General features: G+C 54.5%; 1 protein-coding gene across 1 annotated transcript; it reads right to left on the bottom strand.

Moving 5' to 3' along the window:
- Positions 1–392: 392 nt before the first annotated feature.
- PTGES (prostaglandin E synthase) lies at positions 393–12,410 on the bottom strand (the record flags this gene model as incomplete). The annotated part of the gene is given in 2 exon segments (XM_006154112.3): positions 393–1,499; positions 12,328–12,410. Coding segments are annotated over 2 exon segments (333 nt in total), but the record flags the coding sequence as incomplete, so codon positions are not given.
- Between the last annotated feature and the right edge of the window lie 1,234 nt (positions 12,411–13,644).

The following is a 13,644-nucleotide window of genomic DNA, read 5'->3' as shown; positions in this document are numbered from 1 at the left end:
CGGTTCAGAACAGGGCTGTGCAGCCAGGCGGACCCAGACTCTGGAGCTGGCCCTGCCTGCAAGGTGTTTGCCTCCGGAGCACCTTGTAAACGGAGCTGCCAACAGCAGCCCAGTTAGCAGGAGAGCTGCAGGGAGGGGCAATACCAGGGAGAGACTGGGCATCCGGGTCCCAAACCCAACACCGCCTTGTTCATTCATGCCTGCAGGAGGCGGGATGCCTTACAGCAGGCTGTGTGCCGTGGGACTCCACGCCAGTCGTGGGGCCTAGCGTGTTTGTGGGACCCTGTCTCGCCAGTTGGTGCCCAACATGCACCAGCAAGACTGGCCGGTGAGCTGCACTCGGGCTGGGTCCGGCAGCGGCCACCAGGAGCAATGACACAGAGGCTGCCAGGCATGGGCCGAGCCAGTCAGACTCCGTTTAATGATTCAAACTCCGTGTGTCTTAGCACAAGAGACCACACACATAGGCACGTGCACACACACGTGGATCCCCCAGGAGTGGACTGCTGCTGCTTCTAAACCTCACGGGAGCTGAAGGAGCCAGAAAGTTCCTTTCACTGGTGGGTCACTCACAGCCATTGTCCTCAACCAGTGACTGACAGCTCCGGGAAGAAAGCAAAGTCTCCGAAGCAAGGCTGATCTTTCTGGGACCGCCCCCACCCCAATTCACACCCTAGCCAGAGAGAAGGCTCCAGAAAGGGGCCTGTAGCAAAGGACGGGGCACAGAGGAGCATAGCCCCGTCTCAGCAAGGAAACCGCTCAGCGACCTCCCTGCTCCTGGGTTGTCTCTAAAGGGCCCATGGTGGCTCCCAGATCAGGCCCTTGCTGGGACCCTGCAGACAGCCACCTCTACCCACTGGGCCAGGGCCTCCAGGGAGGGTCTGAGAGCTGCCTCTCCAGCCCCGGGTTTGGGAGCCCTGAAGGCAGTGCACCGCACACTTCCAACCTGGGAGGCTTTAATGCTGTTACTTGATTGAAGCATTTGCAATCACTCTGGTCATCCCACCTCCATTTCCAAATTGTCTATCAGACACTTCATCCAGGGATCCAAGAGGTAAAGAAACATTTGCACACGAGTGCACGCACACGCACACACACACACACAGGTCCCTTGGGTCTGATGTGCTCAGCGGGTTGCCAGGCACTGGGACTCAGAGCCTGTGCAACCCGGAAGGGAGGCCAACTCCCCAGGTCCAGTCGTGGTGGCTCTCGGCTCACAGTCCGGTGGCCAAGGAGAAGTCAGTGGCTGTCACAGGTGGCGGGCTGCCTCCCAGAGGATCTGCAGTGCCATGGAGGCGCAGGGGAGCTGGGCCAGGGTGTAGGCCAGGGAGCGGGTGGGCGCCGGCAGCTTCCCCAGGTAGGCCACGGTGTGCACCAGCCGGCCCAGGAAGACAATGAGGAAGTGCATCCGGGCGATGAGAGGGTCAGGCCCAAGGAAGGAGTAGACGAGGCCCAGGAAGAGGAAAGGGTAGATGGTCTCCATGTCGTTCCGGTGGGCTCTGCAGAGGCAAGGGAGATGCAGTCAGCTGGGTGGTTGGCTGGGGGGCAAAGGGGCCCTGCCAAGAACGTCCTGGAAGCCCCCAAGGGCTTCATCCTCCAGGATCATTTCAGGGTTGCCAGACATGCAAGTCCATTCCTGGCCAGGTCAAGTGATACCGGGCCCAGAGGATCCCAGAGGACTGCTGGCTTAGGGTTTTCTTTTCCTCTTTAAAAGTTTATTGGAGGGAACCAGCAGTTAGCATAATGGCTATGTCGCTGGACTCCCACATAGTCAACCGTGGTTTGTGTCCCGGACCTGGTGGCTTAAAACTCATGCCGGGCGCGTGTGCGTGCATGCCCAAGATCCCAAGAGGAGAATGGAGGAGAAGGGATTGCGGCATGACCATCCCCTCTGGGGGGTGATTTCTTGCTTTCTGTCTCTCTGTCTCTGTCTGTCTGGCGAGCACACTTGCCCTATAGCAAAAACCTCTCCAAAAAAAAAAAGTTTCTTGGAACCATCAGATGGTGTAATGGTTACATCTCTGGACTTCCACATGAATGACCAGGGTTCGAGTCCTAGACACAGAGGCTTAAAGCTCACGCCAGATATGTGTGCATGCATGCCCGAAATCACAATAGGAGAATGGAGGAGAAGGCATGGCCATCCCCCAGGGGGTGATTTCTCACTTTCTATCTCTCTGTAGAATGCACACACCCTATGCCAGAAATCTCTCTCAGGAAAAACAGTTTATTGGGTGTGGTGGCGACCACTCTATGGGAAAAAAAAAAGCTTGTTCATTCATTTATTTTATTTATTCCCTCAGAGAGACAGACAGACAGACAGACAGATAGACACTCCCATCAGGGTCTCACACCAGGATCCAGCCTGGCCACAGACCACTCAGTACAGGCACCTGTGTGCCCCCACTGAGCTCAGGGGAGTTCCAGGCTACAAACCCAGGATCTTTCCCACGAGGGTCCATGTGCCACCCCCGGCCTTGATTTAGTGTTTTCACCATGGCTATAGCCTGCCAGGCCCTGGCCCCTGCCACCCGCTCCCCTGTGGTCTCCGGCTGGTGGAGACCAGGCAGGGAAAGTGGGGAGAGAAGCTGAGTCTTTGCTGAGCGGTGGTGGGGGCTGGGTCTGTGCCTCACTGGCTGAGCTGTGGGCTTTGCTCTGGGGTAGGGCTTTTCAGCCAGGCCTAAAGCCATCCTCCCTCTCAATGTGGGTTTCCAGGCTCCTCTGCCCCTGTAACGCCCATCCTTTCTCGGACAGTAACGAGATCAGCTCCCACTCACAGCCTGGCAATCGCCAGGCCCTGGCCGAGCCCCCCGCGTCCTTCGTGCCCACCAGCTTCTTCCTTGCTGAAGATAAGCGAGAGTGTGAGCGAGCACGGCAGGTGGGGCCACGTACAACCCTGCCACACAGAGGGAGGAAGGCTACCCAGTCCTGCTAGGAGAACAGTTATTTCCACGGCCCATTCCACGCCACTGTTCCCTCGGCCCTTACTAATGGCCAGCTTTCGAAACAAGAATGGGAACAGGAACAGTGAGTCCCATCGACGGCTGCCGGGACCTGTGGCAGAACGCAAATTCGGGGTGCTGGGGGAAGGGAGGGCTGTGGATTAGAAATAAACATATAATAGACACACAAAGACATACAAGTATAGCAAAGCGAGGAGAAAGCTGCGACCTCAAACCAGCCTTAGGTTTATCCTTTTAAAGGGCAGGAAATGGGGGAAGAGGAAATGGGATGCAAAGCCAATGACTTGGGATGTCAATCGTCTGAAGATGCGAAAATGACTCACGCCATGTAATTTCTCTGATCTTTTTGGGGCGAAATCTGATAAACACATGTGGCTTCCCTTAGCCTGATACTGCTCTGCAAGGTTTCAGTATCGGTATCAACAGGCAGATTGCATAGCTTTTGCATAGCGTTTTCGTATGCAAATACCTTCATAGCCATGCAAATGAAGCTCACTGGCAGGGGCGGGAAGGGCATTTCTGCATGCCTCTAAAGGTCGTCATGTTTGCTCAGACTGGCCGCTGGCCACGTTGGAAGCTTCAAGAAACAGGAACCCAGTGCCTGGGCCACGACCTCCCCAGAGGCCAGCCACACGTGTGCAGCCCGAGGGCTCTGGTGGAACAGAAGCCCCTCCTCTGAGCCTTACAGCTTGCATGTATCCCGCTGACACTGTCACTGGCCACGCCCAGTCCAGCAGTCCCCACACGGTGACCAGAGTCCTCCTCTTCCCTCCCACTGGCAAGATGAGTCTCAGGCAAAGGCCAAGGTGTGGTGGACCGACCTAAAGGGCAGGGAGGGAGCCTGTGGGGATCTCTGCAGCTTGCTGGGGTGGGTGCTTGAGGAAAGAGGCATCTGTGCTGAGGAAGACATCTGTGAAGTGGGCTGAGGAGGCTGGAATCCAGTCCGGGTGTATAAAAACTCATAAACCCAGCAGGGTCTGGACCTTTCTCAGGACAAACTCAGGACATGGCAGCTGTCCTAACATCTTGAGGCTAACAGGTGGCCTCCTTCTCTTTATCCTCAGAATCTTTTGTTTGTTTGTTTGGTTAGTTGTTTTTTGTTTTTGTTTTTGTTTTTTTTGAGAGGTTTTTGCTATAGGGCATGTGCGCTCACTAGAAAGACAGAGAGAGTCAGAGAGACAGAAAGCGAGAAATCACCCCCCAGGGGGGATGGCCACCGGCAATCCCTTCTCCTCCATTCTCCTCTCGGGATCCTGGGCACGCACATACACACGCAGCCGGTGCAAGTTTAAGCCACCAGGTCCGAACTCGAACTGCAATGGACTACATGGGAGTCCAGGGACATAGCCATCACACTAACTGCTGGCCCCTATCCCCAGAATCTTGACCTTGTGACCCAGCAGTGGGGAAAGCTAGCCTGCAGCAGGGTGGGTCTCACCCTGCTGTTGGGGAGAGCGCAGGCCCTGCATGGATCTTGGGTGCCGATCGCAGGGAAGGAGACGCAAGGACTCGAGACTACAACTCCCCGTCCAGGCTTGAGGTGCGAGGCCTCTGGGGGAACAGGAACCCTTGGGAATCATGAAGGAAATGACAAGTGTCCCTCCAAGACCCACCCGGTTCTCGCCCTCCTGGGGAGAGGGACCTTGGGAATCATGAAGGAAATGACAAGTGTCTCTCCAAGACCCACCGGGATCTCGCCCTCCTGGGGAGAGGGGGCTGTGTGTGGGCATCTCCCAAGCACTGACCAGGGTCACCCCGGAAACCCCGTCTAGATGGAGTCAGTGCGCCCGACCGTGCTCTGCCTACCAACGCGACCACAGGTGTGTCCCCTGGGGGTGAATTTGCTGCACATTTCCAGCGGTGCCCTTCCTCGCGGTTTCACATGCACGGTTGTCATTACCGTGTCAACGCCACCCAAAACCAGGTGAGCACAGCGCAGAGAGACGGTTTGTAACTTCCATCAGTCTGCTGCTGTAAGCGTTGTTTTACTGTTAGCTGTAACTGCTCACCTCTGGCTGTGCCTAATTGATCAAATAAACTGTCATCGGTGCAGGAAAAACGGCGTGGATGGGGCTCAGTACCACCTGCGGTTCCAGGGATCCACTGGGGGTCTTGGTATGGGCCCCCCCGTGGATGGGGGGGCTACTGTACATGTATTTGAAGTTTCAGGAAAAACACAACTAGCAGAAGAAACCCACTCATCCTGATATTCTTGCTGAAAAAATGTGTTTACATTGTAAGTGAGTCAGTTTTCAGAGCGGCACTGAGACCCATACACAGACAGAGTGCAAACAACCCAGCCAGAAGAGGGGTGAGGGGACGAGGCTGGAGGCGGAGGGTGGAGGGAGAGAAGGAACAGCCAGGGCAGGTCTGAGGGGTGGGGAGAGGCTGGCCTTGCAGAAATCCGTGCTGCGGGTGCTGAGTCCCACTTCCTGGTTCTACCAGCCAGGCAGCCACTGGGAGGTTGCCCGTGAGGGAGGAGAGGTGGCTGGGAGCAGAGGAAGGCCCAGAGCTCTGACCCTCAGCCCTGGAGCCGGCCCAGCTCTGCCTTCCCCCGCCTGGTCTGTCTCAAACCGCAGTGCCTCATGCCCACCCCCTACATGCAAGCCACAAGTGATGCCAAGGCTGGAGAGCCATGGGGAAATCAAAGGGATGACGCAAGGGACCTCACCTTCCTCCTCCCCCTGCCAGGATCCAGCTGGAGAGACAGGGAGAGAGTCACGTACCAACGAGTCGCTCGGGTGAAATGTGTCATCCCAGTAATAACCACTGGTTTAAGGGAAAAGTCACCCAAAGCAGAACCCTGCCAGCCCAGGCTTGCATGCCTCCTGCAGCGTAAGCCTCCCGGCCCTCGACGTTGCAACACCAGCTAATGCACTTGGCCGTGCCAGGTGGCCGTGGTGGGGAGGGGACACCTGCAGCTATGCCCAGGCAATCAGGCAGGGGCAGTGGCTGGTCACCCCACGGGGCTCTCCTCGGCCCTCCACCAGCCCTGCCGGCCACCCACCTGGGCGATTTCCTTGAGTCCCAGTGAGGCGGGACTGGCTGCCCAGCTGCGGAGGCCGGCACAGGTGAGGGTGGTCCTCTGTGCAGGTGGAGTCAGGCGGGCGTCTGGGCTGGGGGAGGTGACTGTACCCTCCACAGAGTGTTACCAGAGAGCCGGGGGTTGGTGTTGGGGAAGTGCTAGAACACAGCCTGACTTCGAGTAGGTGGCTCCTAAGTAGCTGCCATGGTCTTTATCGTTGTCACAGCTACATCACAGCTTGACGTGAACGCGATGTCACTCTCCTGGTTTTGCCAGACCCCCACCATGCTAGGGGGCATGTGTGCTCACGAGAGAGAGAGAGAGAGAGAGAGAGAGAGAGAGAGTGAGCGCACCCTCAGTAGGGATGGGAGTTGCCACAGTCCCTTATCCTCCCTTCTCCTTTTGTGAGTTTGAGCATGTGCGCGCACACACACGCGTGCACACACACACGCGCACACACGTGCGCACACACACGCGCCTGCTGTTTTCAAGCTCCTAGGTCTGGCACTTGAACTGTGCAGCCAGCCATGTAGGATCCAGCTGCCTTCACTGCCACACCACCGGCTGGTCTAACACAGGCTAAATAATTAAATTTAAAAAAAAAAAATTGAGGGCCCAGACTGTAGCGCAGTGGCATTCTGTGAGTCTGACCCACGGGGAGGATTCTGGGTTCCCATCCAGAGAGACCCGTGAGCTTACGGGGCACAGGGGAGCTCACGGTCCGGGGTTGGCCGAGGTTAGGGGCCGGCCGGAGGGAGATAGGGGCACTGAGATGCCGCAGGGGGTGCTGTCTCTCACTCACGGAAGAAACAACTTAAGGGCCAGCAGGTGGCGTGGTGGTTAAGGGTGCTGGACTCCCACATGGCCAATCACGGTTCAAGTCCCAGACCTGATGGCTGCTATCTCTCTTCTCTCTCTCTGCCTGTCTGTGGTCAAAATTGAAAAATAATTATAATAAATAAATTATTATTTTTTGAAAAAAGAAATAACTGGAAAAAAAATTAAAACAATTAACCAAAAATGTTTCATGGCACGGGAAGGGATTGCTAGGTCGGGAGACCCAGGCCTGCTGTGGGACTCAGCCCTGGCCTCAGAGAGCCTCCCCATCTCCCGCCACAGTTGCCCACCTACAAAACGAGTGTGCTGGGCCTAACATCCTAAAAACCAGCTCATGCCAAATAGTGAGAAATACTCCAACGTTGGGCCGGAGGGGGCAGCAGGTAAGTGTGATGCCTCCAGGTGACCCCACGTGAGACGTTCCCCAGTTCAAGCCCAGAGACCTCCCTGGCATGCCCGGCACATGCGTGTCTGTGATCGGGGCTGGCTATGCTGGGGGGATTGCTGTGTCCAGACCCTGTTGGAGTAATGGCCACACGTGCTCTTCCTCTCTCATTCATAGAAGAAAGAAATAAACTTAGATTTTTGTTGTTGTTGTTTTGTTTTTCTTTTTGGAGACTTTTTTTTTTGAGAAGTTTTTGCTATAGGGCGTGTGTGTGCTCACCAGACAGACAGAGAGAGACAGAGAGATAGAAAGCAAGAAATAACCCCCCAGGGGGGATGGCCATGCCGTAATCCCTTCTCCCCCATTCGCCTCTTAGGATCTTGGGCACGCACGCACACGCGCCTGGCGTGAGTTTTAAGCCACCGGGTTCGGGACACGACCCACGATCGACTACATGGGCGTTCAGTGACATAGCCATTACGCTAACTGCTGGTCCCTATTTTTGGAAAGGTTTTTGCTACAGGACGCATGCACTCGCCAGAAAGACAGAGGCAGAGAGACAGAAAGGGAGAAATCACCATGCCGTAATCCCTTCTCCCCCATTCGCCTCTTAGGATCTTGGGCACGCACGCACACGCGCCTGGCGTGAGTTTTAAGCCACCGGGTTCGGGACACGACCCACGATCGACTACATGGGCGTACAGTGACATAGCCATTACGCTAACTGCTGGTCCCTAAAATTTTGTTTTTAAAAGGAAACAGTCAAAGCCTTCCTTCTGCAGGACCACAGGCATAGTCCCCTCACTAGCTTCATACACCTGGTCTCAGATTTTGTTCAAAACATGGTTTCCAGAAAATCTAAGTAGGAATTGTGGAGAGAAGACGGGTTTCGCCCTGTGGGCCCGGACCCGGTTTCTCCCAGCGCTGGCCACTGGGCTCCAGCAAGGGCCAACCTGCTCTGCCAGGCAGGTTCTGCTCTGAGGACCCTGAGAGCACAGCAGCCTGGTCTGCTATTAACCAGCTGCAGCGGCCAGGGTGGGGCGGGGGCTCCCTCCGGTTCCAGCCAGTTTGCTGGAGTAGAGGACAGGGTGACAGGCTGTGTCCCTGTCCTATACCCTCAGGTTTCCGCGATGCTCTGTGCAGTCAGGCAGTGGGGGAGGAGGCCAGGGGCCAGGCATCGCCCTGTTCACAGTAGGCCCCAGGACGTTCTCATGAATGGGTATAAAGGTCTACCAGAAAAGAGGTACTCAGGGGGCCGACAGGTGGTGTGGTGGTTAAAGACTGGACTCCCACATGGCTGACCAAGGTTTGAGTCCTGGACCTGGCGGCTTGCTTTCTCACTTTCCCTCTCTGTCTCTCTGTCTTTCTCTGGTCATTTTTTAAAAATAAATAATACGTAAAAAAAAAAAAAAGAAAGAAAAGAGGTGCTTAAGGAAGAGGTGTGTTTGGGACCAGCAAATGGTGTAATGGTTACGTCACTGGACTCTCACATGGCAGACTGTGGTTTGAGCCCTGGGCCCAGCACCTTAAAACTCATACCAGGCACATGTGCATATGTACCCAAAATCCAGAGAGGAGAATGGAGAAGGGATTACAAGGTGGTCATCCCTCCAGGGAGTGATTTCTCTCTCTCATGTGAGTGTACGTGCCCTATAGCAAAAATCTCTCTCTTAAAAAGAAAAGGTGCGCTGGGAACCAGCAGTTGGCGTAATGGCTATGTCGCTGGACTCCCACGTAGTCGACCGCGGTTCACGTCCCGGACCCGGTGGCTTAAATCTCATGCCCGGCGCGTGTGCGTGCATGCCCAAGATCCCAAGAGGAGAATGGAGAAGGGATTGCGGCGTGACCATCCCCTCTGGGGGGTGATTTCTTGCTTTCTGTCTCTATATCTCTCTCTGTCTGGCTGGCGAGCGCATGCGCCCTATAGTGAAAATCTCTCAAAAAATAAAAGAAAAAGGTGTGTTGAATTTCAACCAGTTAAGTGATGACGTCAGGCCATCTTGATGGGGGGAAAACGGTATGGGGTATGTGAAAAAGCCTTGGCACACGTGGGTCTGTTGTGTCTTGCTGGCATGGTGACAGCCACTAAAAGAAGCCCTGTGTTTGGCTAGCCCCTTAAGGAACAAGCACTTTAGAGGGAGCTGGTCTCACGTGGCCAACTGTGGTTGGAATCCTGGCCCCAGAGGCTTGAAAAACACACTGGGCACATGTGTGTGCACACACACAAGATCCTGACGCGATGGAGAGAGGGAGGGAAAGGGACTGAGGAGTGACATTGGGGAGTGCCTTCTCTCTCTCTCTCGTGCATGCTCACACTCTCTGGCATAATTAATAATTAAACAAATAAGCCAAGTGGCTGTAAGCCCTCAGGCGGCTGCTGTGTCACATGCAAACTTTGCCACATGGAACCTCCAGCCTGGGGGGCAGCCTGGGAGGAGCCGACGCACGGCCTCCCAGTGGCCGCCGTGAGCCGGCCTGGCCAGTCCCGCCGTGGCACGATGTGGCACCGTGTGCTTCTCCACCACCCAGAAGAGCCAGACTGAAGGACGAGGACAGGATGAGGTCGCTGATAACGGGGTCACGGATGGGAAAAGTTCCTGTTCATACAAGCACAGCCAATGCTCAGCCAGTGTCTTCTTGCGCATAGTAGGTGCTCTTTAAACGATGGCTCGTCTACGGAGTGCGGTTACACAGGGTGGAATAGCAAGGGAGTTCATTTCCCGGGTCGCACATTCTGCAGTTTTTAAAACCACAAGTGCGCACGGTATTGTCGATGGCCAAGAGAAACAGTTAACATAACAAACCGCTTTCTATAACCAAAGAATTTCTCCTATTTAAATGGCGGCCTCCCTCCACTTCTGCCTGTGACACTGAGAGCTATGTGACAGTGGGCCTCCTGTCTCAGCCGCTGATAAGCCCCACCCTCTGGGAGTGTCCCCTCCTCACTCTCTAACCTGCTGGTAGAACAGCAGAGCAAGGCTGGTTCTGTAGCCTAGCGGTTAAGGGAACTGGACCTCAAACGTCTGGCTGCGCTTCAAATCCCAGCCCTGGTGGCTTGGAGAGCATGCCAGGACTGTGCGCACTTGTGTCCCAAATCCCGACAGGATGAAGACAGAGTAGAAGGGATTGCCTCCTCCCTCTCCCTCCCTGTCTCTCTCTGGTGAGGGCACGCACCCTGTAGTAATCAGAAAGAGAATAATAATAATGAAGATTATTTTTAGAATAGCAGAGCAGAAACTGTCAAAAAAAATCTAATATTGACACTGGTTATGTTAAATTAACATTAATATTCCACCTCTGATGGTAAAATTCCGAACAAATTTCACTCAGTTATATTCTTTTTTTTTTTTTCCTATAGGGCGCGTGCGCTCGCCAGACAGACAGAGAGAGACAGAGAGACAGAAAGAGGGAAATCACCCCCCAGGGGGGATGGTCACACCGCAATCCCTTCTCCTCCATTCTCCTCTCGGGATCTTGGGCACACACGCACACGCGCCCGGCGTGAGTTTTAAGCCACCAGGTCCAGGACGCGAACCACGGTCGACTACGTGGGAGTCCAGCGACATAGCCATTACGCTAACTGCTGGCTCCCACTCAGTTATATTCTAAGAACTATTTTTTAAGAGTTTTTTTTATTTAACTTGATGTATTTATTTGGCCAGAGAGGGACAGAGTGAGAAAGAGAGAGAGAAAGCAAGCCACCAGGTCTCGGACTGCCAAGGTCGGCCATGTGGGAGTCCATGGCCCTTAACCATCACGCCACCCGCTGGTCCCTGTAAGAATAATTTTTTAATAATATTTGCTGACACAGAAAGTGCTCATGAAATAAGTTAGCTAAAAAAAACCCCAAACTTCAAATTGGTTATGCCTGATACGTGCCTCATTTTATGAAAAGCATTTAGACACAGAAGACAAAGAGGAGAGAGAAGATGTTAACGGTAACTAGAGTTGAGTGGTTTTCCTTTTTCCTCTGTGTTTTCAGTGTTACCCAAACTGCAGTGAGTCTTTTTTTTTTTTTAAGTTTCCGCCTTAGGGTGCATGTGCTCACCAGAGACAGACACAGTGAGAGGGAAAGTGAGAAATCCCCCCCAGAGGGGATGGCCACACCACAATCTCTTCTCAGTTCTCCTGGAGTCATGGGCGTGCACACACAGCTGCCGGGTGTAGTTTTGAAGCCATCGGGTCTGGTATTCGAACCACAGTCGGCCTGGTGGGAGTCCAGCAATGTAACCACTGTACCGTCTGCTGGTCCCAGTTCTGATTTTTAAAAATAATTATTTATTTCATTTTATTTCTTCTTCTTATTATTATTATTACTATTTGTTTAATTCATAAGAGAGAAGGAGAGTGAGAAAGCAAGCCACCAGGTCTGGGACTCAAACTGTGGCCGACCATGTGGGAGTCCAATGCCTTAGTCACCATACCACCTACTAGTCTGATTTCAATTAACTGGGAGAATGTAAAGTATACCTAAAGATGTTCACTTTGCTCAGAACCGAAGAGATGCAAAGTAAAACCAAATTGTGATGTGAGTTTTTACCGACCTCTGAGGCAAGGCCCACCCAGTCTGACAGGCGCAGACAGCAGAGGCGTGGCGAAGCAGCTGGCCGGGGCTGGGGAGAGCGGGGGACTGAGCAATGTCTCCCATCACTTGGTCGCATCCTATCGTTTTGCGTGCACAGGCAAACCGAGGTGGGCCAGGCTCTGTTCAGAACAGAGGAAGACGAGGCCGGCCCTCGAGCGCCTCGGATGGGAAGTGGCTAGGGTGCCACAGGCCTCGTTCCCTGGGGAGTCGGCACTACCGCACCGACTCCGAGGGCCCTCGTGACCTAGTGGGTAAATGCCGAAGGTGCATGACAAACTGGCCTGAGGTCGGAGGCAGGAAGGAGAGCGAGTTCCCACGGTGCCGCCTTTCCTACTCGGTCATTCTGGGTCACGAGTGCACACTCCCGTTCCTAACTATAATTAACCAACGACTACGGTGAGGCAGTCTGCGGATCAGGAAGGCAGAACCTCGCCCCTGGTGTCCTCCAAGCCCCAGAGTGCAGAAGGTCTGAAAGGACCGGCGTGGCCAGGTCTGTGACTGGTGGCTGCCGGACCAGGCCGACAGTACTTGCCTGAGGCAACGCTCCACGTCCGGGTCGCTCCGGCAATACTGGGGGCCTCCGTGTCTCAGGGCGTCCTCGGGGTTGGCGAACGCCTGAAATGCATCAGTGGAGAATGACTGTGGGGGAGATGGCTGGCCCGCCCCCAGGGCCTGTGTTCTGCCGCAGACAGAGAAAGCACCCAGCAAGGCAGTGGCGCGGTGGCACACACATCCACCCGACTTCTAGGGCTCCGCGCCGTGTGCTGGGGCTCCCCATGAGGAAGCCATCTCGTCCTGCTTCTGGGAAGCTCCGTCTGACGGTGCTATCGACTAGTTGGTTAAAGCCCGTTAAGAAAGAGAAGACAGGCCCAGCTGCAGCGTGCAGGAGTGGTGCTGCCGTATGCCTCTGGAAGCCACATGGGAAGGTTCTGGGTTCACATCCCAGGAAAGGAAAAGGAAGGAAGGGAGGGAGGGAGGAGAAGGAGAGAGGACAAGACCAGGTAGTCCTTGAGAATATTCACAGGGGACCCGGCAGAGTCTGGAGGCAGAGAGGGCCTCTTGGAGACAATGACTAAAGCTGAGCCTTGAGGGATGCATTGACACTGATGAAGGGAGAGTTGCAGTGACCAGATTGAGGCCGCAGCTACGCACGTGCACAGGCCCTGGGTCAGAAGAAGCGGGGCATGTTTAAAGAGCAGAAAACCAGCAGGACTAATAACGTGCAGAGAACAGATGATGGGGCTCGAGATGAAGTTGCAGGGGTCAGCAGAGGTGCTGGAGGCACCTTAAGAACCTGAACTTTGTGGGGCTGGCAGGTGATGAGGTGGTTGGGCACTGGACTCCCACAAAGCTGACCACAGTTCAAGTCCTGGACCTGGCGCCTTGCTTTCTCACTTTCCCTCCATCTCTCTGTCCTCTCGATGTTCATTAAAATAATAATGATGATGATGAATCAAACTAAATAAAAAATAAGTATTTTTAAAAAAAGAATTTGAACTTTGCATTAAAAGCAATTAAAGGGCCAGAATGGAAAGCCAGACCTGCCCTCCCCGCGGGAGGACGTTTCTGAACATCCCTGTGCGTCAGCCTCACCTGCAAGCTCAGGACACACGGAGAGGGAGGGTGGGCGCCATGTAGAAAGCAGAGACCTGGAGAGCGCTCAGGAGGGCACTCTGAAAATTGGCGGCTCCTCTCTGGGAAGCAGGTACTCGGGTCGTCGGAGGCAGGAAGGAGAGCGAGTTCCCACTGTGCCACCTTTCCTACTCGGTCATTCCGGGTCACGAGTGCACACTCCTGTTCCTAACTATAATTAACCAGCGACTACGGTGAGGCAGTCTGCGGATCAGGA

The sequence above is a fragment of the Tupaia chinensis genome, unplaced genomic scaffold (assembly GCF_000334495.1).
Source record: "Tupaia chinensis unplaced genomic scaffold, TupChi_1.0 Scaffold000394_1, whole genome shotgun sequence".
In the NCBI taxonomy this organism is placed as follows: domain Eukaryota; kingdom Metazoa; phylum Chordata; class Mammalia; order Scandentia; family Tupaiidae; genus Tupaia; species Tupaia belangeri.
Note: the sequence above shows the minus strand (reverse complement) of the source record. Positions and strands in the feature narration are given on the sequence as shown.